The sequence below is a fragment of the Hypomesus transpacificus genome, chromosome 14 (assembly GCF_021917145.1).
Source record: "Hypomesus transpacificus isolate Combined female chromosome 14, fHypTra1, whole genome shotgun sequence".
Taxonomy (NCBI): domain Eukaryota; kingdom Metazoa; phylum Chordata; class Actinopteri; order Osmeriformes; family Osmeridae; genus Hypomesus; species Hypomesus transpacificus.
The window spans coordinates 1,882,626-1,909,528 of NC_061073.1; the positions used below are offsets into that span (position 1 = coordinate 1,882,626).

The following is a 26,903-nucleotide window of genomic DNA, read 5'->3' on the forward strand; positions in this document are numbered from 1 at the left end:
ACCAAACAGAACTGGAGTCAATCAGCCTCACATTCTACTTCCTGTTCCTCACCGCACAAGCACTCACACGCTCTCTCACTCGCCGCAAAACTCGAGTCTGTCGGACTCTGCTCTCCATCTGCAGGAATGTGCTTCGAGCTGCCTCTAGGACTGTGGTAGCTCTCCTAGCTAAAGCCAAAGTTAGCCCTCGGTTCAAAGACTAACTCAAATTACGTACTGGTTAACTACTTCTTCCCACTCCATGGTTTGAGATAACGTCCCTGACAGTTGAGGATATGAGCATGTGGTGTTTTTGCAATCAATAGGGCTTATTGTTGAGGCTGGTTATAGGTTGGGTGGAGGCTAGGTGGAGACTGGGTTTAAGCAGATGACGCTGTTGTAATGCCGGGTGGGTATTAGTTAGAGGCTGATTGGAGGCTGATTGGAGGCTGGTTTGAGGCCAGGTTGAGGCTGATTGGAGGCTGGGTCTTTGAAGTGGTCCTTGGAGGAGATCCTGGCACAGCAACTGTTACCAGGCACTGGTCACTCAGCTTTGATCTGGCTCTCACAATTTCTTACTGTATGCTCTCGCTCTCGCTCTCTCTGTCTCTCTCTCTCGCTTTGTCTCTCTCTCGCTCTGTCTCTCGCTCTGTCTCTCGCTCTGTCTCTCGCTCTTTCTCTCGCTCTGTCTCTTGCTCTGTCTCTCTCTCTCTCTCTCTCTCTGTCTTTCTTTCGCGCTCTGTCTTTCCCCCTGTACTGGTCTTAAAACAGCAAAAGCTGACTGATACGTAGAACGATGTAGCCAGCTAGCCGCTTACCACCTCAGACATGCATGCACACATACTTACACATACTGTACATGCCAAGACCTAAGACAACAGTTTTTCTTTTTTGAATGGTAGTCAAAGGAAACCTTTAGACTGGGTGTTGGAACAGCAGGGTCCCAGTTGAGGTAACCCACACCTGCTCTGTCTGTCCCTTAGCTCTGACTTGACTGATCCTCAATGCTCCACATCTCTTTCCATACTTGCCATACACGCCTGGATCAAATCAAATCGAATCTAACTTTATTTGTATTGTATTTTACAAGCAGTGTCACAAACGTCTTCACAGTTACCCACAGTTTGCTTCTCAATAGTGAGAGGTTCGGGTGTTGTGCTTTTAAAATGTAGCTTTCATGAGTTGTGTGCAAAGTATTGTAGCCCCAGACCGGCCATGGCAGCAGCCTGCTGTGGACGATTCTGGAAGAATTTGAGTTCTAATTATGTAGTTCAGAGCTGTTTTTGAGGTTCTGAAATCTTGGCTTCATCTCTCTACTGCTTGAGGGAGTATTTGGACAACTGCAGGGAAGGATTTAGCTTCAAAGTCTGACTGCTTGCTGTGTGTTGTAATTCTGCTCTCTGCTACAAAACAGGGTTAGAGTGACTGTAGTCACCAGACAGACACAACCTCATATAAGCTAGCATTTAATGTATGCTATACTGGAGTGAACCTACATAACAGTACAGTAGCTCTCCAGGAACAGGCTTGGACAGCCCAGTCTAAGATACTAATATGTATGTTGTTTAGAAATAGATGGGTATTCCTGTATGCAAGGTGTTCAGTGCAAAACCTTGGTCAAACTGTCTTCTGTTTCCATGTCTAGTGTGCGCTCTTGAGCTGAGCTAGTTCGACACAGAGAGCTCCAGATTCTGAGTGTGTTATCTTGACAGCCTCTTCCTCTGTGACATTCCCACAATGCACTCTGCTGTTATATATATAAATAGCTTAACAGCCATGAACTTTCCCATACCACAAGTGTGGTATGGGAAATGTGTGTGTGTGTGTGAATGGTAGTCTTCTAGTCGTCAAGGAAACCTTTAGACTGGGTGTTTGAACACGCCTGCTCTGTCTGTCCCTTAGCTCTGACTTGACTAATCCTGTGTGGGCTTGTATGGGTATCCATATGTGTAGAAATCCAGCACAGACGTGTGAGAATTGGGGAACCAAGGCCAAACCATCACACTGTCACAAATGTCGTCTCAGTAACCAAGAAGAACATTGCGTTCCCCTAGCCCTGTGTTTGAGATGGGACTGTTGGGATTCCAATGATTGTTTCCAGTTGAGAATTTGCATGATTGTTTTTTTAACTCACTCGCCAGTTGAACAACAGAAGAAGGACCATCTTAAAACGTCTGCCTGTCTATTTGCTGTCAGAGATGTTTGCACTGAAGGAGAGAGGAGGAGAAACCAAAGAGAGAGGGGAGAGAAAGAGTAGCCAGCAGGAGGAAAGCAGGAGAGGAAGAGGGGATGAAAAGAGAGGGAGAGGGATACAGGAGAACATGGAGGACGGTAATACGAGGTGGCAAAGGAGAGGGAAGCGGGCGGAGAGTAGGAAGGGAGGGAGGAAGAATAGGAGGAATGAAAGGAAAGAATGGTGAGAGATATGGGGAGAGGCACCACAGAAGTGGAGTGGATGGGGAAAGGGTTGCAGAGGACAGCGTGTGGGGGGTGGGGGGGGGGGGGGGGGGGGGGGGGGGGGGGGGAGGGGGGACAGTACCGGCAGACCCTTGCCAGTTCTGACACCAGTTCATGTTGCATGCTACTGCACACGGAAGCTGTTTACACTGATTCTGACGTGGAAGAAGATCCTGTTCCAGGCCTCGTCATGGAAACAGACTAAAACTCTGTCGTGCTGCAGGTGTCTGCTGGGTGACTGACTCTTAACCCTGACTCCCGACTCTGACTGACTCTGACTGACTCTGACTCCTAACTCTGTGTGTGTCGACCAGCCCTACTGTACAGCCGGGGTCTCAATCGCCTGTTTTGGCCAGCCCATTCTCCCCCTGATCGCTGCAGACTAAGCTGTTGAAACCATGTTTCCCCGTGACCGCTCTGTGGAAAGTTTTCATGTGCACACTTTGTCATAATCCTATCAAGGCCCCCGTGTGTGTGGGGAATGGGGGGGGGGACACACACGAGAGGAGAGGGGAGGTGAGGACAAATCTCTCCTCACACAATCAGTTGACAGTCGGTTCAAGTCTCTCTCTCTCTTTCTTCCTCCTATTGCCCCGTATGCCACACATTTAGAATGCCATCTCTGTTTTGTTTTGATTTGAATGACATGTTTAGAACATAACACAGCATGCTTCTCTCTCTGTTCTTGCTGCAGTGTCAAGCCTAATCTGCTTTTTGGACTTTTCAAGCAGAGTCATGGATGTTTTTTTGATATACAACAACCAAGCCGTTGGTGTGAAATGTCTGAGTTGAAAGAAGTAACAAAGCACATAGCTAAGAAAACCGCTGACTAAACAAACTCCCTTTCACGTTTCAGACCCTCCTCAGAGAGAGAGCGCGAGAGAGAGTGAGAGAGACGGGGAAGTAAAGATGGGGGAGACGGAGGAGGAACGCAGCGTGCAGGCCGGACAGCTCTTTGAGAACTTTGTCCAGGCGTCCACCTGCAAGGGCACGCTGCAGGCTTTCAGCATCCTGTGTCGTCTCATGGACCTGGACCCTTTGGAACACGCCACGTTCTACAGCAACCTCAAAGCCACGGTCACTTCCTGGAAGGCCAAGGCTCTCTGGACCAAGCTGGACAAGAGGGCCAGCCAAAAGGAGTACAATCAGTCGAAAGCTTGCCCGGGCACCAAGGTAGGATGCTTTTAACCTGCTTTGCCAAAGGGACTGTTCGATACAGCAGAGCTAAAGTCTGTCCAGACCTTTTAGATAAGCTAGGCTTGCTTAGGTTCTCCGTCTTTTTTCTCAGACGTCGACAGTTAGTTGAGTCACACGGAGATTACGTTGAAAGAATGTCTCTGTACGTTATCTTTACAGTTTAGTACCGTAGAAAATAATACTGGACGCTTGTAACATGGAGAGAGATTTACGATGTCGGACATCCCTCTGGAACAATTTGTCAGGTGCATGAATCTCAGATTCACGGCTGTGGTTGTTGGTCTCTGTCTAGACTCCCCTATCAGTCCAGAACTATGCTGCTTGTCTGTGTTGTGTGGAGCGCCCTTAAAGCTATCGTGCGTGTGACAGCTATGCTGTACGTTGTCACATGGTCTGCAGTTTGGAAGTCTGGTCTCCAGGAATGTGACTACCCATGTGTCAGGTTTCATGGCAGTGACATGGTACATGGGGCACATGGCTGGCGAGTTTGCCCAATCAGCCCTGTCTCTGATCAGGTAACACAGGGAAACATGACACCTCCTGTACCCTGCGGCTGGCACATGGCCTGCATGGTTCTCTCACCAGTTACAACAGTGAGTTTACCCTCTGAGCTAAAGGCTTTAAATCGAAGGCACTGCCTTTTCAGGAAAGGTTCACCGAACCACCTCTTTTACTATTTGTTTGAAAGTTTCCAAAGTTCGGACATCACTGAGCCTCTGTCTCCAACACAGAAAGTGAGGATAGACGCGCAGTCTGGTAAGAAAGATAAGACAAATGTTTAGTGGAAGGACTCCATTGGCGTGTTTAGCACGGTGTCTCAGTGAGTCCATATCTCCCTGAGGAACACTGATAAGAGCCCTCAGAGAAGGAGGTCTGGAGTCACACACCAGAGAGAGAGAAAGAGAGAGATAAAAGGAGTGAGAGAGAGAGACTTAAGAGGAATCAGAAAGAATAGAAAAAGAGAGAGAGAGGGAAATCCCATCGTTACACTTGACCAAAGTCTTATGTCATACACTACAGTGCATCCAAATGCTCTCCCACATTCTGAATGCGACAGTCGTCTCTGAGGAGAAGAGCTGAACTGGGGCCCAGTCCAGATGGTGAGAAGGAGAAGCAGGCCTAGACAGGGTGGTTCTACACTGTTCTAGACAGTCAACAGAGGCGGGGCTAGACAGGGTGGTTCTGGACTGTCAGGATCTCAACACACATTCTTCAGGAAGCCCTCAGCCCTCATCACTCCCCCCCCCCCCCCCCCCCCCCCCCCCCCCCCCCCTCAGACAGGCTCTGAGGCGTCGTATCAGGGGCGCAGCACCAGTGTTTCCTCAGTGCCCACCGGAGCTCTCGCTACAGGATGAAACTTTATCTGATTTGGACTTTCCGGCTCAACCCATGTATGTTTTCTGGCCTGTGATATTTACAGTGATCTGTTGCCCGGACATTTCCGGGATGAACTGTATGTAATGGAGTGGTTGCACATGAACAGGATGTCTCGAAAGGGTGAGACGAGACTTCTGTTGACCCTCGTAAATAAGATTCATCATTTTTTCCGGAACATGCCATATCATCACGCTGTTCTGTCATCCAAGACCGATCTCTTAAGCATGCTTCTCTTCAGTCTATAGACTGTAGTCTGAAGTCCCTGATCTTAGACCAGTCATCTGGTTTGTGTGGTTGTATGGCATTCTTTAGCTGTGGTAGTTTAGCTGTGTCCAGAATCCCTGTACCAGCTGTCTGTGTGACCCCACCCCTGGCATGACATGGATGATGTCATCCCCATGTCTCTGCAGTAAATGACTGGATCACAATGGGCCTGCAGTGAGTCTTTGTGTGGAGGCAGGTGGTGAAACCCCCCCCAGTGGGTGTGTCAGGGCAGGTCGAGGTGGAGGCTCTTCCCCTCTGAGCGGCCCGCCGCCCTCTCTGCTCTGCCTCTTAGTAGGTCACGTTGAAACCTGCACCCCTATTCATGTTCCCACAGCACAAGGACCATGAACATTGAAATGTCACTCCCTGTCTTTGTTTTTCCTTCTCTTTGTCTCTTCTCTTCCTTCTCTTTCTTATCCTCTCTCTCTCTCTCTCTCTCGTTCTCTCTTTTTCCTTTCTCTCTCTTTATTCGTTCTCTCTTTTGCTCTCCCTCTGTCCACCGTCCACCCCCCCCCCCCTCTCGTCCCAGTGCCTGATCATCGGCGGGGGTCCCTGTGGGCTGCGGACGTCCATCGAGCTGGCCCTGCTGGGGGCCAAGGTGGTGGTGATGGAGAAGAGGGACACGTTCTCCAGGAACAACGTCCTCCACCTTTGGCCCTACACCATCCACGACCTCCGAGCCCTCGGGGCCAAGAAGTTCTACGGGAAGTTCTGCGCTGGAGCCATCGACCACATCAGTGAGTGACGGCTGATTGGATGGAGGAGTTCCAAAGGGATTGAAAGGCTTTCGTACTTGTGCGTGTCCGCGCTTGACTCTGAGAGCTGACGTGACATGCAAACGACACCAGTCCGATACCAGTCACCATAAATGTAAAACCCGTGTCTTATCAAACCACTGCAGCTCCCTAAATCTCTCTCTCGTCCTCCTCCAAACGTGCGTGCGCGTTGTATGTGCGTGTCTATGACACTGTGTGTGCGCTCGCAGGTATCCGTCAGCTGCAGCTGATGCTGATGAAGGTGGCTCTGATCTTGGGGGTGGAGGTCCACGTCAACGTGGAGTTTGTGTCTCTCCTGGAGCCCCCAGAGCAGCAGGAGGATGCAGGTAGGAGGTCGCACCCCCCCCCCCCACACACACACACACACACACACACACATCTTACAGCTTTTACTCTTCTAGAGCTTTCAGGTTCACCATTAGAGTCCCCTGCTGACAACGGCCTGTTCAGTCTTAAAAAGTCTTTCCGTATAGCTAAGTGGGAAAGCTGCAGATCTAGAGGTCGTAGGGAAAAAACGGTACTATATATATCGGTTGGTGTGTGTGTGAGGGAGGGTGCGTGAGAGTGAGACAGAGATAGAGAGTTGTGAGTTCCTGAGCTGATAAGAAAATGCTGTCCATGTTCCTGACACTCTGCAGTCACTCCCTCCTCCAGCCTCCAGATACAGAACAAAGAGCTAGAGATGTTTCACACATTCTCCTTTCCCTGAAGAAGTGGCAAGCTTATCAGCTGCCTGTCTGTCTGACGGTCTGTCTGCATGTCTGTCTGTCTTGTGTGTCTGTCTGACAGTCTGTCTTTCTCTCTGGCCCAGGAGGACCAGGGTGGAGAGCACAGATCCGACCATCCAACCATCCTATCTCTGACTTCGACTTCAACGTCGTGATCGGGGCGGACGGACGCAGAAACACGCTAGATGGTGAGACCTTTTGTGGTGGTGGTGATGATGATGATGTTTGAGAGGTTTGACCAATAAGCCAAACTAGATTTCTTGAGTCAATCCTTTTTTTTCTTCTCATCAGTTTTTCTTTGAACCCAAAGCATTGGGTGTTTCCTCAACCTCACAGAGCACTTCACCCCGGTATATACTTACCTGTCCATGGCACCTTCTCGTTATCTGCATTCGTTATCTCAGACTAGTACAACAAAGTTACCTTTCTGATAAAATGTTGCAGACAAGCACTTCATAGGAACAGACCAAACACAAGCCAAACCTCAAAGCACAACTTTCCATATGTTCTAGAATGTTCAGTTAATATTTGAACAATCCAATAACATAGACCAGGTTGATCCCCAACCAGTGTAGGAGGGTGAAAACCTATGGAGGTTTGTGTAAACAAGCACTAGCTTAAACAAAAGACTGCTGTCAGAGAGTCAACTGAAGTGTCTTAGTCACCACAGGGTGTTTGCTAGCTGTCTGAACCCAGATTTCTGTCAAACCTTATTGATGTGTTCCCTTTTGATGTTAGTATGAAGAATGTGTGCTTGCAGGAACTTCACTGTAAGTTTGACTCTCTATGGTGTTCAGAACGTTTTGTCTGTTTCCCAGCTGCAGCAGGGAGGAAAGCCCACGCTGAATGTTCCACTTGGTGGGACGACAAAATAAATCTCAATCTGTTGCCTTCCAGGTTTCAGACGCAAAGAGTTCCGTGGGAAGCTGGCCATCGCCATCACGGCCAACTTTGTGAACAGAAACACGACGGCCGAGGCCAAGGTGGAGGAGATCAGTGGGGTGGCCTTCATCTTCAACCAGAAGTTCTTCCTGGAGCTGAAGGAGGAGACAGGTGTGTGTGGGCGTGTCTCCTGGATCGCATGCTTCTACTGGTCACTGTTAGTAGGTGTAGGTGTAGCTGTCCCTGTACTGTTGCATGCAGACAGGTTTCGTTTGCCTTGTCTCTGTGGTTGGCATCTTTTCTGCTACACAATGGGTTGTGGGTTCAGCCCCAGCCTTAGCCCCAGCCCCAGCCTTAGCCTCAACCCCAGCCTTAGCCTTAGCCCCAGCCTTAGCCCCAGCCTCAATCCCAGCCTCAGCCCCAGCCTCAGCCCCAGCCATAGCCCCAGCCCCAGCCCCAGCCCCAGCCTCAGCCTCAGCTCCAGGGTTTCTCAGGCAGGTGTTCAGGGTCTGCTGTGTTCCTCTGACCCCAGGCATTGACCTGGAGAACATTGTGTACTACAAGGACAACACACACTACTTTGTCATGACGGCCAAGAAACAGAGCCTGCTGGACAAAGGGGTCATCATTCATGTGAGTATTGTCGGTTCAGCTCTGTCGTGTGTGTGTGTGTGTGTGTGTGTGTGTGTGTGTGTGTGTGTGTGTGTGTGTGTGTGTGTGTGTGTGTGTGTGTGTGTGTGTGTGTGTGTGTGTGTGTGTGTGTGTGTGTGATAGACAGTGCTGTTAGTTTCGCTCTGGCATGTCTCCTCCCCTGCATATGAACCTCACACTTAGAGTCAGTGGCGTAACTATAGGGAGTGCAAGGAGTGCAGCTGCACTAGGGCCCGTGGCGAAAGGGGGGCCGTCCTCGATCTCACCGTAAAAGTGAGACAACCTGACCGGGCCCCTTAAGGCAATCTGACCTGGCCCCTTGCACCGCTGTAATACCGCCAATTGAGGATCACATATGATCTAGTGTTATCAATTCGCAAACATTTCTCAATTATGGTGTCAGTTATTCAGAATTATGAGCTATCACCTGCCCAATAAACATTTTAAAAACAGTCAGTGTTAACAACAGCAAATAATTAATTTTTCCTCAATTGCCTTTTGCTGAATAAAACAAATGTCGTTTTTATTAAGTAATATTGCCCTCGAAAAATAGCAAGGATGTCTGGGTAATATTGTTGTCAAATATTCCCGCCCACCCACAAACGATTGTTCCCATCCAGTTGTTGGAATACCACAGACAGTTGTTGTTGGGATACTACAGTTGTGTTGCATTAGCGTTTTGAAGCGAATTAGGCTACCCCATGCCATGCCCTTTAACATAAAAGTGGCTCCAGAAAGCGGCAGGAACGAAAAGAGCAAGATGTAAGGATGGCAAAGCTGTCAAAACTATCCTCATTTGGATTGTGGCGAAGCGTGTTGAAGAGGACGCTACGTCTGACCCCCAGCCCGGCAACAGCAATGAGTGTGAAACTCAGCCACCAGGGTAGGCTAATAATTACATAACCTTTACTGTCTGGTATATGCAGTTGACATGGCTATTAAAAGTCATAAAAATGCATATATAGGCCTAGGCTACCAGGCAGCGGCCAGGTTAGATATAGTAAACTGTGCAGGATGCAGTCGGAAAATAGCTAAAGCTAGAAAGACTAAATGTAAACTAGCATATCTAACGAACATAAAATTAAATATTCACCATCGAAGTGACTGTTTTTTTTTACTAGTACCCAGATAGCACACATGACAGATCGAAACGTCATTCATAACGTCGGATAAGCCTCGGTAAATGATCAGATTTTCTTCTCATCTCTGTGCTCTATTTCAAACGTCGCAGATACGTCGGCTCATGACTGACTGTTCCATTATTCTCATTCCGTGTTGTAGCAAGCATAATCTAGAGCCAAAGACTCGCGAGTCAGAGCCGTTCACTTTTAAAAAACCGTAATCTATCTTCACATAGAAGGAGCAGTCGTTACCCTTAATTGTACATTATGAGTAGCCTAAATTTCCTTGCGCATCGCTAAACTGAAAACTCAATAATTTCGCCTGACGATAGGTCGGTAAGCGGCCCGTTGGTGAGATCTGCACTCGGGCCCGCCAAGTCCTTGTTACGCCGCTGCTTAGAGTCACTTAGGATTTCGAGTCGTGCTATTGTGCAGGATCTGGAGGGGGTGGCAGACGCTGGGCGGTGACTGAGGAGAGAACAACAGATGAGATATGCTGCTGTGGAGTGTTTTCTGGTGGAGGAGAAATCTTGCTCCTTATGTGGCAGCTCACCAGTCAGCTACTGCGTGTGTGTGTGTGTCCCTTGGTGCATGCTAACCCTTAGCCCTATTTCATTAGCATCCTTAAGGGAGGCCCATCACTCACTGTTCCCCTGCCCCCCCTGTAACACACACACTCTAACAAGTGACTTGTAAGGAAGATATGTCCTCTGAGAGGATTGTACAGGATGAGTGAGGTTATTAATAAAGCAGGACACATTGGATCAGGACGATGGCTATTGACACGCAGACAGACACATACACACACACACTCACACACACGCATTAGAGCCACACTTACTGTGATCTCAGAGGGCTAATATTAATCCTACATTCCTTCTTGGTGAGGACAGATTTATCAATGTCCCAGTTCAGACACACACACCAGAATGTGTGTGTGTGTGTGTGAGAATAAGGGTGAGTGCGTGTGTGTGTTAAGATGTTTGTTTGAGTGGCTGGTCCACTCTCATAAAAGCTTTGAATGTCAAAACTGGTCAACAAAACTGGTCTACAAAGTCAACAAAGCTCTTATAGTCCTCAGAAAACATAACTGATCAGTTAGGCAGAGTGTTGATGGATTAAAATAGTCAAATAGCCTGATGCATCTAATAAACTCATCCATCCCTCTCTTATTCCCTCCCTTACTCTCTCCCTCCCTCTTTCTCTCTTTCCACCCTTTGCTCGCTTCCTCCGTCTCTCCTTCCCTCCTTTAATCTTTCCCTCACTCTCATTCCCCATCCATCCCTCCCTCCACCTCTCCTTCTCTCCCCCTCTCTCTTTCCCTCCACCCCTCTCGTTCTCTCGCTCTCTGTCTCTCCACGACTTGCTCCTTCCCCCTTTCTCCTTCCCTCCTTTTCTCTTTCCCTACCCATCTCTCTCTCTCTCTCTCCCCCGCCCCCCGCCCCCCCCCCCCCCCCTGCAGGACCACATGGAGACAGAGAAGCTGCTGAGCAGTGGGAATGTGAACCAGGAGGCTCTGCTCTCGTACGCCCGCGAGGCGGCAGACTTTGGCACCAACTACCAGCTACCGTCGCTGGACTACGCCATCAACCCCAGCGGCCAGCCGGACGTGGCCATGTTCGACTTCACCTGCATGTACGCCTCGGAGAACGCCGCGCTGGCGCGCCAGAAACACGGACACCAGCTGCTGGTCGCCCTGGTCGGAGACAGCCTGCTGGAGGTGGGGGAGACGGGGGGAGTCAGGGGGGAGGCAGGCTAAAGGAGGTGGGGGAGTCATGGGGGGGGGGGGGGGAGTTGGGGGGGGACTGGGGTAATGGGTATGTGGAGAAAATAAATATGTGTGTGTCTGTGACCATCCTCTCCCTTCCCTCCTTGTGTGACCATGCTCTCTTGCCCCTCTCTCTCTCCACTGTGTGACCATGCTCTCTCGCCCCTCTCTCTCCCCTGTGTGACCATGCTCTCTCGCCCTCTTTCTCGCCACTGGTGCTCAGCCGTTCTGGCCCATGGGGACTGGCTGTGCCCGAGGCTTCCTGGCAGCGTTCGACACGGCCTGGATGGTGAGGGGCTGGGCACAGGGCAAGACCCCTCTGGAGATACTGGCCGAGAGGTGAGGAGGGGGAGGGGAGGTGAGGGGGAGGGGAGGGTCAATTTGACATTTAGCAGAATTTTTTTTTTCCAATGTTCTAACTCTATGGAAGTGCCACCTGCTTATTTGTTTGGATGGCCGTATTCAAATGTTCAAACACTTGCTCTTTCTACTGACCTTTTCTTTTGTCTTTTTTCTTTATTGCTCTTTTGCACCCAACGTGTAACACACCGTACACTTGAATCATCTAGAATCAGACAAGACTTTCTCTGAAGCCTAGAAAATAACGACTCTGTCCATGTTCTTGTTGTCAGGGAGAGTCTCTACCGCTTGTTGCCCCAGACGACCACAGAAAACATCTCGAAGAACTTTGATGGGTACACCGTTGACCCCTCCACTCGCTATCCCAACCTGAACTCCACCTGTGTCCGCCCTCACCAGGTCTGTCTGGCTGTGTGATGGAGAGAGACTCTCTATGGGGATTCCTGTTTCAGTCAGTCTGTGGGGTTCAACTGATGTGGAGCGAATCGTCTTTTTTGTCCTTGATGAATGCTCAAAGCATTTTTCGATCTCTCGCTCTCGCTCTCGCTCTCGCTCTCTCTCTGTCTCTGTCTCTGTCTCTGTCTCTCTTTCTCTCTGTCTCCCTCCCTCATCTTTCCCCTCTCTCCCAGGTGCGCCACCTGTTCGTAGACGGACAGCAGGCTCCGGGCCCGCCCGAGAAAGGCGGTCCGACGTGGAGATCTGTCAACCTTTCCAGACCAGGTGAGACACTGTTCCCAGCGACTTCCCCCCATGCCTGCACACCCACAGGATTATTCATGGACGCTCACTGAAATGTGCTAAATGTATTCGCGGGCTGTGGCGAAATAGGACAGTGAACCCACACTCCTTTAACTGACAATGAAACAAACATTAACCCAAACCAACCAACATTAGTCTCATCCATTCGCCTCCCAACCACCCCCTCTATTTTACAATTGGTTCAGCATCGGTGAGTCACATCATTTCGCTAGTCAAGGCTTAGCCAGATTACCTCAGCACGATGTGAGCCTTGCAACAAAAGAATGCGACCAGAAGCAAACACCCACCTGCTTAATTCAAATGAATAAAGAAAATGTTGCCTTAGTGTGACTGCAGAGTCTGGCCTCAAATAAACTCTAGTCCCTTTATACTCTGGTACCTATAAACTACTCTCTTTATACTCGCTGTACTCTTTAGTTCCCATAAGAATAATACCATTTTATAAAGTGTTTAAAATATGATTAAGATTTGATATAAAACATAAAACCTTGTTACATTCATTGCCTCCCATTGGCTGAAGCGGATCTTGCTGACCCTGATGGGTCGGCGCTGCTGTAGAGAGGTATGGGTTTCCGAGTTCTACTGTTTGATTGGCTGACTGAGTCATTGTTGACCTTTGTGATTGGCTGACAGTGTACAGTGGAATCACTGATTTGCTAACCGTGTCATTGTTGACTTGGGTGCATTCCACAACTTTTCTTCCATTCTTTCCTTTCTGCCTGTGTTCACTGTTCCTCTCCTACCCAGAAACGATGATAGTGGATACTGTAGCGGATGAAATAAGCAGTTGTTGACATGAGTATTGGGTCAGTTTATCCACTCAAGCATCACATTCATGGCAATTGATGTTGGACTTAAAAAGGAGGTCTTAAGGGGAAGTCACTCACAGAAAGAGAGAGGGATTTCTTGTATGACCAATGACCGCTCGTCCAACTTATTTGCAGTCTCCAAACCGACCTGAGCCAATCGGATTTCCCTACCATTTTCATTCCTAGACGAAGCTCCAGTGTGCTTTGGGCTGGTGGGTTTAGGATGTTCAGATGTTGACCTCTGACCCTGCAGACGCGGAGGTGCGGCCGGGGCGCTTGCTGACCTGGTGCCAGCGGCAGACGGAGGGCTACCGGGGCGTGGCCGTCACCAACCTCACGTCCTCCTGGAGGAACGGCCTGGCCCTCTGCGCCCTCATACACCACCTCCGGCCCGAGCTCATGTGAGACGCGCGCGCACACACACACACACACAGACACTCATACAGAAAGATACACACACACAGACACTCATACAGAAAGATACACACACACAGACACTCATACAGAAAGATACACACACACACACACACACACACAGATAAACACACTCACACAGAAAGATATTCACACACACACATAGACAAAGATAAACACACATGCACAATGGAGCACACACACACACACTGACACTCATACAGAAAGATACACACACACAGCACCATGTTGCCATCAGCACCATCATAGGACCTCTGATGGTAGCTGGGAGAGGTCAGTCCTGAGGCCTGTGTCACACGCTGCTGCTGAGAGTGAAAGAAAACGTTGATTCATCTCTGGACTGTGCTGTTCTGCTACCCAAGGCTTGTTCTGCTGTTCTGCTACCTAAGGCCTGTTCTGTACTCTGCCCAGTATGCCCACAGCTACAGGGGAAGTCACTCACAGAAAGGGAACTGCTTGTGTGACTGTAATGACCGCTCATCCAAGTTATTTTCAGTCTCCAGACCAACCTCATAAACAGAAGGTCCAGTAACTATTATGGGATGGTTCCTTCTTTGTTAACACGTTATGTTCCTGCTGACCAATGTGTCATGGAGATGTTCTGTTCATGTCACTAACCCTAGTCTGGTGTGTGTTCAGCACCCTTGGTAGAGTTTGTGTGTGCAGAAGGCCTGGTCAGAATGATCTCATTCCCTCTTTGGGCGCCTATGGGCTCCACACACACAAACACACACACACACACACTTCGTAGAGGGTAGATGTAGCCAAGCAAGTATTTTAGTCTGACTCACACCTCTTCACAGCATTCTGACATCATTAATATGGTTCATTGCTGTGGTTCGTTATTATGGTTATGTTGTTGTCCGCTGTTTCGCGCTTAACTAATGCCCCCTTTCCATCTCTATATCTCCATCTCTCTCTCTTTCTCTCTTTCTCTCTCTCCCTCCATCTCTATATATCTCCCTCTCCACCTCTCTCTGTCTCTTCCCCCCCCCACACACACACACAGTGATTTTGACTCTCTGAACGAGGAGGACTGCGCCCAGAACAACCAGCTGGCCTTTGACCTGGCGGAGCGCGAGCTGGGCATCCAGGCCGTCACCACGGGGAAGGAGATGGCCCTGGAGCAGGAACCGGACAAGCTGCTCATGGTCCTGTACCTCAGCCGCTTCTACGACAAGTTCCCGAACGCCCCCGGGGCCGTGAACGGTAGGCTGGGGGACGGTGTGTGTGTGTGTGTGGGGGGGGGGGGGGGCTGAAGGGGGGGGGGGGGGGGGGGGGTGAGGATCGGGGCCCTGACTGACTGACTGAGGCTGGAGTGTTTCCTCTGCTGTGGAGAGATAAAGAGTTGCACGTTGCACAACCCTGGCCCGTCAGGGAAGGGCCTTGCGTGGGTGGAGTGGGTGTGTGTGTGTGGGGGGGTGGTGTAGTGGGTGGTGTATGTGTGTGGCGTGGGTGTGGTGTATGTTTGTGTAAATTGTATGCGGGGTGTGAAATGCTTGTAGGTTTCAATTCATGTTAAGTCACAGTACTTGTACCACAGCCTTGTAGACCTAACTGCTACTGTAATGTGTATCTTTAGTGGAATTAATGTGCGTGTGTGTGTGATCTGTCGCAGGTACCAGGGAACCAGATGAGAACAATGAGCAGTATTCATCAGAGACGGCAAACTCGGCTTACAGCTCAATGAACCAAACCCAGCCCAGGAAGAGAGTCCCTAAGGTATCAACCCACCGTCCGCACCAAACCTTCACCCTCCTCGATTCCTCTCTCTTTATCTTCCTCTCTCGCTTCCTCTTTAACTCCATCCTCTTTCTCTCTTCCCCTCTCTCCCTCTTTCCCCTTTTATGGTTCATCGGTCTGTTTACTGTATGTGAGTTTAAAGCTCTGATGGGCAGTGTTTGTGCCCAACTATCCAGGAGGATAAGAAGCTGGAGGAGAGCGACCCCACCAACAAGAGACGGAGGAAGGGCAACAGCTACCTGGATGAGGTGGGTCGCCACCTGTCTGTGGTTGTTACCTGTCTACCTGTCCATGACTGGTACCTGTCTACTTGTCTGTGGTCAGCATCTGTCTGTGGCTGTTATGGGCAGACTATGGGGTGAAAAACGACCAAACATTGATTGATATTTGTACATTTGACAACAAAAAAAAAAAGAAGAAATTTTAAATTATATTTAATCCCCACGTTTAGAAAAGTAACGATAATTTCCCTGTGTGCCTCCTCGTCTTCCTCCCTGTGGTGGCATGACAGCTGCAGCTCTCCTGTCAGAGTGCGCCCCCTGCAGGAGAGGACGGGGAACAGCGGGAGAACAAGGTGCGCTCCATGGCCACCCAGCTCCTGGCCAAGTTTGAGGAGCGGAACGCCTCCGGCGCTAGCCTCCGCAGCAAGGTGAGTCAGCACAGAGACAGAGCTCCGCCCTGGAAGGTTCCGGAAGGGATTCATGAAGCAGGAATTCCCTTTTATCTAAAGCGAGGAACGGGGGATTCGAACCTGCGACCAAACACTCTGCTGTGTAGATACACACACACTCACCAGTGTATTATCCTAAGGTCTGAAACAGACTCAGACTTAAGTGCTCTCTGTCCAACTATAATAATAAAGTATTTTATTTAGCAGACGTCTTTATCCAAAGCGACATTCAGTGGAAGTTCCGTAACTCGGTGTGTGCTGCTATGGAGACAGCGGAGAGGAAACGTGGTGGTGGAGCGTCTTTCTCCACACAGCTCTTCTAGATAGAGACTGGAAAAGAGACCGTTCACCATGTTGGGTGTTAGATGGATGCCTGCAGGCTGGCAGACTCCTCTAAAATCCTGTGTGAATGCAGGCCTTTGTGTTGCTAAGACCTTGGGATGTCACAAATCCTCCTCCTGTCCGCCACTCCCCAACACTGTCACAGCATGAATGTTCAGATCAAGCTCATCTTGCCTGTCTTTTCGTCTTTTAACTGCTTCCTACGGTCTAAAGTAGACCTTCCTAATCTTTTTCGCTCAAGTCCTCTGATGCCTTACTTAGCCTGTCTTTCTGTTTTCTGTCTTGTCTCTGTCACCTTTGACCTTTCCTCTGATTGGTCAGTCTGAGTTCGACCCCCTGGACCCTGCGACCCCGCCCCTGCCCTCACCAGACAAGGTTGAGAACCCTCGCTTCGCCAAGCCCAAGGACACGCCCCCTCCCCCGGCCCCGCCCCCTCAGCCTAAGTGGCAGGTAGTGTTGATTGGTCAGCTCCTCTGGGGGAGGAGCTAGCACAAAAGGGGGTGCTAGGGGAACAAAATATGTTTCTTTCCTTAGAGGCTTCATCTTCACCTTTTATCTTTCTGCTTCCTGCTTCCTATTTCCTACTTCCTGCTTCCAGCCATCTATTTATTTACGCCTATTGGAGGATCCTACAGTTCGACCAATGAGTCTACAGCACACTCCCAAGACCCTTCCCCTTGAGCTTGTCCCCCTCCGCTCTGTGTCACCGTTCTCAGAGAGCCCAGAGTGTCCTGGTGACGCCGATTACCCAGAATACACCTCTCCCAGCCATCTCAGCTTAAGGAAGGTGTCTGAATCTGGGGCTCAAACGCCAGGGGACAACATTACCCAGGTGAACTGGTGTCTGTCTCTGTCTGTCTGCTGGTCTGTTTCTGTCTGTCTCTATCTGTCTGTATACTGAAGACACCTTGTTGTCTAACTGCTTTGTGGTACTTCTCACTCGCGTGTCAGAGGTTAGAGGTCGTGACTAGGGCCCTACAAAAGGACAGCCACTTCTCAGAGTCCGAAATACTCCGAGACAGAGTATAACAGTCTGACACCCACAATACAGCAGATTGCCTCATACGGCTCCGATCACAATACACACAAGCGCACACACACATACACAGAGCAGAGAGCCTATTTAATCCAGCCACATCTCAGTGCTGGAGTCTAATCCTTGCGTTACCTAGGCTGGCCCTAACCATCCATAACAAACAACAACAAGAACCTGACAAGGGTTCCATTGTTCTAAAGTGACAGATTATCAGTCAGTTTAAATGTGGATTACCGTCATTGGATTACAACACGATATTTCTCAGTATCGCCCTGTTACTTCAGTGTATTTGTCTGCGCAGGACTGCTGTCCTCAAAACAACATCCCAAGTATGGATGGATGTGTGCATCCTGTTTCAAAATTGACCAGAAGGATCTAAACAAGTCGTTCCACCGTGTTCATGCCCTGCTGTGTTGGTCTTTCTGTTCCTCGCCTCCTCCTGTCGTCTCCGTGTGGCTGTTCAGAGGAAGTGCAAAGCCTCCGCTAGGGAGTTCAGCAGGAAGAGCATCAGCGAGAGAGCTGTGCTGCTGTCCTCCATGTTTCCTGATTCCAGTAGCCCTCATCTGAAGGTGGAGTGCTCTCTGCCTGTCTGCCGGTCTGCCTGTCTGTCTGCATGTCTGCCTATCTGGCCGCATGTCTGTCTGCCTGTCTGCCTGTCTGCCTGTCTGCCTGTCTGCCTGTCTGCCTGTCTGCCTGTCTATCCTATACTCTTACATGTGCACACGTGTCTAGGTTCTAACAGGTGTGTTATTATTACTCTTGCTTTGCCTTGCTAGTGATAACATTAGTCTGATCCTTGGTGAGAGCAGTGCATGCGTCCAATTTGAAAACAAACTGACAACAGCAGTTGGAGCTATTTTGTCCAGCCATGTACGGCCACTCGAGGTCAGCTCTAATCACTACTGGAAAATTCTGTTTGTTTAGACGAGAGCTCCTCTCAAAGGGCAAACTAATTAGACTTATATTTACTTTGTCGCAAGTCCAGCAAATCCCTTTGTTTCCTTTTTCTCTTTCTCCCTCTCTCGTGACCTCATTCCTTGACACGCCTTGAATCCTCTTTCTTTCTTTCTTTTCCTCCCCCCGGCTCCTCTCTCTCTGTGTCTCTCGCTCTAGATTGCATGGTTTGGTTAAGACTAAGAATAGGGAACATCATGTGTATAATTGTTTATACTTCTCTCTCTCTCTCTCTGTGTGACCTTCTCATCTGCAGACTGATCACTCAACTTTCCCTCTGCACACGGACCTCTCTCCCTCCTCTCCTCCTCCCCCCTCCATTCCAAAAAGCCCAGCGGTCCATCCGGTCCCAGAACCTGCTGCTGTCTGTGGCTTCTCCCCCCCCATCTCCTCCTCCTTCCCCTCCCTCTTGCCTCGCTCTCCTCAGGGCCCAGAGAAGGGCCAGAAGTTAAGAGAGTGGGGTCAAGACCAGAGTGTCAAGGACGTAGTCCATATCAATCTCAAAGAGAAGGTCACGGACAAGGTCAGGGCCGAGGTCCGTAAGGTCGTTGAGGACGTGGCTCTTGAGAAGGTACTGTGGGAAACAGCAGAACCTACTTGACTTGCATGCCATAGAAGCTTCTAGATAGATAGTTTAGCACAGTTATAGCTGCGTTGTCCAAGATTGGTTGTGATTCTTGCGTTGTTGGGTTTTATAGCGCAGTGGGAACGCAGCCTCCAGTAAAATGATTGGAAAGACGATAGTTCGCTCTGAGAGTTGCCCAGCTGGAGCAGTTCAGTCCAGCAAACAGGTACCAGTCCACTACCTCAACATGGACGAGCTGTCAGACATTCCTGGTCTAAATGCCAAATGCCCTTTTCCAAAATAGATTTAGATGTATTGTTATGGAGCTTTTTTCCTTCCAATTCTTTCCTTCGGCGCTTTTGTCTGTCCTTGTCTACACCTCTGTTTTCTCTTTCACCCTCCCTCTCTCTCCCTCCATCTTCTGCCTGTGGTGTGTGTAGCGGACAGTGGGGAGAGTGTCGTCAGTAATAGGGGCCAAGGCTGAGACTCTGGCTATCCTGTATGAGACAGACCACAGACCCAACTCCTCGCCGGTAAGCAGGGTTAGCCCGGACCTGGCTCGGTGTGTGTGCGCGTGTGTGTGTGACCGGGGGTGGTTGGGGAAGGGTATGTAGGGGGTAAGTGTCTGGGTCTGCAGAGAGGTTCTGGTTCTGTCTGGATCTGCTACCCGGAAGGTTCTGTTGGTTCTGCTACCAGGAAGGTTCTGTCTGGGTCTGCTACCAGGAAGGTTCTGTCTGAGTCTGCAACCAGGAAGGTTCTGTTGGTTCTGGTACCAGGAAGGTTCTGTCAGTTACACCTATGAATGCCTGTGACCCCATCACCATGGAGACATATGTTGGAGAAATTGAAGATGTAACACATTTATCCTGTATAAGAATGATTCTGTGTTCAGCATTCCTTTGTCTTAACCAATGACTGTAAAGAGCGCTTGTGCTTAAATAGTTAGCTAGCACAACATGCTAGCAGACAAACTTGTAGCACAATGGGGTGTGATGTTTTGTCTCCTTGTGGGCCGGCCGCAAGCAATAAAGCTTTCTTAAACTTGTTCACCGACTGACTGTGCAATGCTTGATAGATTAATATTTCTGACAACATAGTAGATATTATTAAATAAATAAATAATCTATAATTGGTTTTCAACCCAGCTGTGGGTTGATGTTGGAGGGTCTGTGATGGGGCATTTTTAGACACACAATATCCATACTGCCTCCTAACCCTGCCCCCTAATTCTGACCTCTGCCCCTGCCTCATGCCCTCTAATCCCAGCCCCTAACTCTGACCCCTTCACCCTAACCCTGCCCCCTTAACCCTGCACCCTCTACCCCCAAACCCTGCCCTCTAACCCCAGCCCCTAACCCTTCCCCCAGCCCTCTAACCCCAGCCCTTCACCCTAACCCTGCCCCATTGCCCATATCCCCTGCCTCAACCCCCTCCTTATGCCCCACTACCCCCCGCCTCTGTTGAAGCCCCTGACTTTGGCCCGGTGTCTCCCATGCAGTGTGTGGGCCGGCGGGGGGAGTTCGCCCAGACCCTGGGCGGCAGCGACACGTGTCACTTCTGCAGGAAGCGCGTGTACGTGATGGAGCGCCTGGGCGCAGAGGGGCTGTTCTTCCACCGCGAGTGCCTCCGCTGCGACGTGTGCAGCTGCACGCTGCGCCTGGGGGGCCACGCCTTCGACTCCCAGCAGGGTAGGCCTGGCATCCCACTCCCTCATCCAGTCTTTCGTCCACTCACTCATCCAGTCTCTCGCCCACTCACTCATCCAGTCTCTCATCCACTCACTCATCCAGTCTCTCGTCCACTCACTCATCTAGTCTCTCATCCACTCACTCGTCCAGTCTCTCATCCACTCACTCATCCAGTCTCTCATCCACTCGCTTATACACTCACTCATCCAGTGACTTATCCAGTCATGAATTCATTCGTCCTAGACCTAGTTTCCTCACTTGACCTCACGCCAGTCACAAGCCTTAATTCATTCCCTCACCCAGTTACTGTAGTCTGACATTCATTTATCGTCAAATCATCAATTCATTCCTAATGCTACCTATCAGAATCTACTTTGAAACACTGTGTGTGTGTGTGTGTGTGTGTGTGTACCCCAGGGAAGTTCTACTGTAAGATGCACTATTCCCAGCGTAGACCCAGCACTGCTCCGGTCAATTTCCGGAAGAGAGCGGTAAGTCTACTGTCAAGACGCACACGTCTAACGCAGATACACATGCATGAAATGCACACCTCGTACACGTCTTCAATCTCTCACTACTAAACATACACACACAGACACAACGAATCAGCAGAAACTCCCCTCCCCCCCCCCCCCAAACATTCAGGCATCTCTCATTCCTCCTGTGTCCCTCAGGATGACCAGGTACGCGTGACGACCTCGGGCGACGACACCGGCCAGTCCACAGGTACCCTGACTTCCTTCCTCAGGTGCGGCCTGCGCTGGCCGCGGGCGGCGGGGCGGGCGCTGTGTGGGACCCCCGGCCGCCTGGCCAGCTGGGGGGCCGGGGCGGCCGGGGAGGCGGGGCTTGGCGTGTGGCGCCGCTGGGAGGACTTCCTCTTCCTGTACGAGCTCCTCAGCCTGGGCCTGCCTCTGCTCTGCATGCTGCTCGAGGTTCTGGCCCAGATCTACTTGGAGGCCCCGCCCCACAGCCAGGCCTGGGCCCAGCCCTAGCCCCAGGACTTCTGCTAGGGCCCCGAAGCCTCAGGCTCGCCTGGAGGGGGATGGCCCGAAAGAGGGAGGGTTAGCTGGGGTCCTGGTGAGGGAAAGCCTGGGGTTTGGCCAACTAAATGCAGTTGTACTGTAGCTTAAGCACTTAACGTAAATCTAGTCTGTACTTTGTCTGACCCTCTACATATCTTGATACAGACTCAAATAAGACTGCAGTTTCAATCATTCCGTGTCATTTAGCCCTCTGCATGTTCCAGGAACAACTTTTATTTGCGTTAATAAAAATAATAAGAGTGCAAAACTGCTTCCTGATTGCACTAATCTAGAGAGTACTTGAAAATATGGGAGAATTGTTCCTCTCCCTTGAAATTGACCTTTTGAAGGATAATTATGATGCTTAGCTGACGAGCGACTAAGGATTAACTAAAAGCACTTTATTGGACTTGGAGGGATTGCAGAGTATGCACTGCCTGGTGTGCCTGTGTTGTGTGGAGAATGAAAAACGAACCGTGATGCTACATTATGTTAGCTATAAACTGCCTGCTCGTTAACTGAATCTGTACTGAAACCCATGAGCTAGCCTGCTAGTCTGTCTGAATTCATTGCACTAGAGAGATTTGAAAAGCCAAACAGTATTTTTTTTCTCCGTTCTTTTCAAGAGGTTGTTTTCTAATGTAAAAGTGAAGACTTAGTTCAGATTGCTTTTCTTTAAAAACAAAATAATTGTTTACCAAATGTTGTCATTTGCTGATATATTTACGTTATGGTTGGGGGGGGGGGGGAAACATGGCCGACCAAAATCTGCCAAAGAAAGAACATTTGTAGGAACTTGACTAATGCACATATTCTGTGCTGTGAACGATTACAACAGATACAATCTACAAGATCAACCTGTGTACCTGGGCTTGGATTGACATTGTTGACTGTTGTTAATGCACCATGTCTGTCAGTATTACTCAGAATTCAGTTCAAAGTTCATTTCAAACTTGTTGTCATCTAAAGACTAAACAGCTGCACCATGAGAACTTTACTGTGTTGTGTTTCCCAGACATCTTTTCTTCATTTTCCATCCCTCCTACTATTTCATTTGTGTTCTTTACATCTTTACATTGTAGTCTATTTCCAACGCTGTACCCTCTGATTGGCTGAGCAGTGAAGGCCGCAAGGTGATTGGTTCGCTGCTTGGGTCATGTGATCAGCTGCATTTCTTTGACATTGGCTGCCTCCGTAGCTCCTTAACCCCTATTAACCAACCAGGTGCGAGCGTGTCCTGGCTCCACACGTACACCCACCTGCTCAGTAGCGTAGTCGTTTCACCGTGCGCCTCCGGACGCCCCCTCTCACCTCGCCCCCCCCCCCCCCCCTCCTCACCCACTAACTACCGGCCTTGCTGCGCTGCACCAGGCTAGCCTGCCCCCCCCAGTGTCCGTGCATGCGTCTTGCAGCCCCCGCGTCGTCGTGATCAGCCCGCAAGTAACGGCCATGCCTCCCCGTCTCTCTGTCTCTGTCCGTCTGTCGTCTCTCTCTGTGGTTCCTGTGTTGCAGACAGAGACCAGCCGACTGGGGGCCCTCACAGCCTCTCCAGAGCACTCTCTTGCTCGTCCTAGTCGCCCCCCCCCCCCTCTTCCTCCTCCATGCCTGTCCCCCTTCCACCGGCCTCATTCCCCCTCACCACCACCCCGGCCTCTGCCATCCTCTCTCTCTCCGCCCGCACCTCCACCCTCCCAGTCCACGTGCAGGAGGAATTCCCTCATTGTTTGCACAAGTCCACTTTTTTATGTCCATTTCAAGTTGTTGTCTGTGATCCTTTCGCTTGCAGTGTTTTTTTTTTCTCTCCCACATGCAGTGAAATAAACTGTTGCTTAATATATGCTATTTAAAGCTGTAAGTATAAATAAATTGATTTGATTACATAAATAAACCGGCTTCCTCCTCCTTTAAAGAAAAAAAAAACGAAAGAAAAATACACTTACAAATTTGCCGAATTTGCCAGTCGAGAGATCTTAGATCCTAGACACGAGCGTGGTTGCACCGCTGCGTCAGGGTCGATCCACGACGATCACGGCATCAGACACGACTCTCACAGTTTTCACATTTAACCTCCTAACCTCCTAAGGGCCTCAGCAGGTTTGTAAAAACCTTGCAGGCACCAAATCCCCTTTGCGGGAGCATCCCCAGTTTAACCCGTCACGAGCCTAACCGCCGTCCACGCTGAGCAGACTCCCACACAGCGCGATGGGCCCTCCACCTCATCACTAAACATGGTAACAACACCTGCAGACCCGACGTAGCATCTCAACCCTGACCGCTGTCGCCTTTCGGTCCATCTCAGGCCTGTTGTCTTTCTGCAGACCTTCTGGGATTCTCTCTCACTCTCTCACGCTCTCCCTCCCTCTCTTCCTCCTTCTCTTCTCCCATTTCTCAGATCTGTCCTCTCTGGTCTGTCTTGTTCTTCAGTCAGTGCATTGGAACACTCGGGTCAGTCAGCCCTCAGTTAGCACCACGTGTGTCGTTAACGTGTTCATATTCATGGGACTGGTTCGTCAAGTAACTCCTATTTTACAGAAATGGTTTGAAAATCAAAGGTGTCATTATATCTATATATGACTGACATTTATCATAGTCGTTTAATTAAGGGCACAAACCCATTTAAGTGGAGACATTAGAGTTCAAAATGCCCATAGTTATGTTGGTTAATGGACTAAGCTATGTTATTCCTCAATAATAATAATAATAATAATAATAACGTAAACCAATGTATACCCGTGGTGCCTGTCACCCAATGGCACGGTAGAAGTCTGTATGAAATGTGAGTGTGTGTGTATGTGTGTGTACCCCAGGGAAGTTTGACTGACTGAATACTGACTGTGCCAGCATGTGACCAGTGAGAAAACCATGTGATAGTATGAGAACTGTTGCCAGGGATAGGTACAGTTACACAACATAAGCAGAGATCACGGCTCAGCAGACGTTTTCGATCCAATTATCGATTTCGGACACATCTTACAAGTTCAGAGTAGGGCGGAATGTACCATCATGCACACAGACAGACATATTCCAAAGCCCTCCATGACAGCAGACTCCATAGTGTGTGTGTGTGTGGACTCCCAGGGGGTAATGTGAGTGTTGTTTCCAGGGGGGCATGCCAGGCCCCGAGCCCAGCCAGGACGGGGGGTTGGGTCCCCGAGGAAGGGCCTGGTTCCAGATGTGGTGGAGGAGACTCTGGATACAGCTGATGGAATCACAGGGTACGTTAACACACACACACACACACATGCATACACACACATGCATACATACACACACATACATACACACACACACACACACACACATGCATACATACACACACACATACACACACATGCATACACACACACACACACACATGCATACATACACACGCATACATACACACACATGCATAGACACACACACATATGCATACATACACACACACACATACATAGAAACTACACACACATGCTTGAGCCAACACACACACACCACTAATAATTGCTGTAATTCTCTGACACTTTTCAGAGCTGACTCAAGGAAGAATGAAAACTCTGTTGACATGAAAGCGAAAGCACAGGATCAGAAAGGTGAGAACATAGTGTGTGTGTGTGTGTGAGAGAGAGAGAGAAAGAAAGAGATATGATCTGGGTGGAGCAAACTTTTCCACCCTATTTGGCTGTTTATCTTCGAAGCTGAGCTCAGAGTTGTTGAACGGAACACAACTTTCTCCAGTCAAATCACACGGGACGTACCAGACATCACCAACCCTCCTTACCACAAACAGCTCCTCTCCTGTACTGCCCCACTCCTTTCCTGTACTGCCCCACTCCTCTCCTGTACTGCCCCACTCCTCTCCTGTACTGCCTCACCTCCTCTCTTGTACTGTACCTCGCCTGGCCTCCTCTCCTGTACTGCCCCACTCCTCTCCCCTGCTCTGCCTTGCCTTCATCTCCACGCTAACGTTCGAGGAGTGTGCTGTCCCCTCGTGGATGGATTAGGAAGTGTACTGATCGCCTATATATGCGCAGGTGTATGTGTGTTAAACAGATATCCCACCCTTATGTGGGATCAGTGCTTAAACCGTAATTGCCATCCTAATGCCCCTCACCCTGTCCCTGCCTTCTAGATGTCTCTAAGTCTGCAGACAGGAGCAGTCGATGGAAGAGAAGGATCCGTGCAAGTGAGTGTGCGTGCGTGTATGTATGAGACTGTATGTGTGTGTGTGCGTGTGTATGAAGCCAAGATGGTGTATGTATGTGTGTTTGAGAATGTCAGCCAATGTGTGATTGTGACTGACAATCCCATCGTGAGACAAGCACTTAGACTCTCTCGTAGTTATCTATTTCTAACACCACCGTGCTAAACTGGACCAATCACCGGCCTGCTGACTTCATCACTCATCTTTGGACTCCATAGCCTGGCTGATAACATAAATGAATGAGGATAAGGTGGGGGAGAAGCAGAGAGACCTGGAGGAGAGAGGGGTCTCCATAGAGAAGCTCCTGGGCCACAGCCTGGCTGATACTATCCCTCTAATGAAAACATCACATTTTTTCCGTTCATTTCTTAAGGTGTTTTGTAAACCCAAGTTCTTTGTAATGTCTAGCAGTCAAGAAGTTGATGCGACAGAAGTGTTGGATGTGCGTATCATTTACATTTACTTTTAATCATTTAGCAGACGCTCTTATCCAGAGCGACTTACAGTAAGTACAGGGACATTCCCCCGAGGCAATTAGGGTGAAGTGCCTTTGCCCAAGGACACAACGTCATTTGGCACGGCCAGGAATCAAGCCGGCAACCTTCTGATTAATAGCCCAATTCCCTAACCGCTCAGCCATCTGACCCCCAGTCAGATGGAGCAGTATCACTGCTCTGTCACTAGGCGGTGATGTTTAATCTCAGAAAGAATCTCGTGATTTTGGTAATTCTCAACACGAGTGTGTGTGCGTGTGTGTATGAGTGAGTGTCTTTCTCTTCACTGTAGTCCAACCAAAGTAATTTTCCACAGCAAGGGTTCCTAAATGACTCTCTGCTTTCCCACGCCCCTCAGTCAGTGATGCGTGACGGGCCTCAACCTATATTAAGCACAATGGTTATTATGACATACATATGTGTGTGTATCAAATATTGTGTGGTCCGTGTGTGTGTGTGTGTCTGTGTGTGTGTGTGACCTCCTCCTGCAGCCCTGCCTCTCATCTTGGTCAGAACTTTCCAGAAGGGTAGAGCTTCAGACAAGGAGTCCACCCCCATCCCAGAGGCGGACTCTGACTACGAGGAGGTCGTCCTTCCTGTAAAACATGCTAACATACTCTGAAATATACCGTAACACTCTTAC

The 26,903-nt window shown here is 49.6% G+C and overlaps 1 protein-coding gene across 3 annotated transcripts in view; it reads left to right on the plus strand.

Moving 5' to 3' along the window:
• The window catches only part of mical2b (microtubule associated monooxygenase, calponin and LIM domain containing 2b), a 35,484-nt gene that overhangs the window by 4,108 nt on the left and 4,473 nt on the right, over nt 1–26,903 (plus strand). Inside the window, exons 2-29 of one of the 3 annotated variants that reach the window (XM_047034987.1) lie at nt 3,293–3,609; nt 5,804–6,011; nt 6,260–6,376; nt 6,862–6,966; nt 7,676–7,831; nt 8,193–8,293; nt 10,895–11,152; nt 11,424–11,539; nt 11,833–11,959; nt 12,190–12,280; nt 13,382–13,529; nt 14,573–14,772; nt 15,182–15,285; nt 15,483–15,554; nt 15,818–15,955; nt 16,640–16,768; nt 16,917–17,150; nt 17,819–17,923; nt 18,565–18,879; nt 19,007–19,099; nt 19,314–19,406; nt 20,372–20,561; nt 20,979–21,052; nt 21,236–21,287; nt 24,687–24,798; nt 25,094–25,155; nt 25,695–25,748; nt 26,752–26,858. In XM_047034987.1, coding sequence (XP_046890943.1) covers nt 3,346–3,609; nt 5,804–6,011; nt 6,260–6,376; nt 6,862–6,966; nt 7,676–7,831; nt 8,193–8,293; nt 10,895–11,152; nt 11,424–11,539; nt 11,833–11,959; nt 12,190–12,280; nt 13,382–13,529; nt 14,573–14,772; nt 15,182–15,285; nt 15,483–15,554; nt 15,818–15,955; nt 16,640–16,768; nt 16,917–17,150; nt 17,819–17,923; nt 18,565–18,879; nt 19,007–19,099; nt 19,314–19,406; nt 20,372–20,561; nt 20,979–21,052; nt 21,236–21,287; nt 24,687–24,798; nt 25,094–25,155; nt 25,695–25,748; nt 26,752–26,858 — 3,825 coding nt within the window. In that variant the 5' untranslated portion in view covers nt 3,293–3,345. The remainder of the gene's footprint in view (nt 1–3,292; nt 3,610–5,803; nt 6,012–6,259; nt 6,377–6,861; nt 6,967–7,675; nt 7,832–8,192; nt 8,294–10,894; nt 11,153–11,423; nt 11,540–11,832; nt 11,960–12,189; nt 12,281–13,381; nt 13,530–14,572; nt 14,773–15,181; nt 15,286–15,482; nt 15,555–15,817; nt 15,956–16,639; nt 16,769–16,916; nt 17,151–17,818; nt 17,924–18,564; nt 18,880–19,006; nt 19,100–19,313; nt 19,407–20,371; nt 20,562–20,978; nt 21,053–21,235; nt 21,288–24,686; nt 24,799–25,093; nt 25,156–25,694; nt 25,749–26,751; nt 26,859–26,903) is intronic. The other 2 variants (XM_047034988.1, XM_047034989.1) reach the window with 2 other exon arrangements.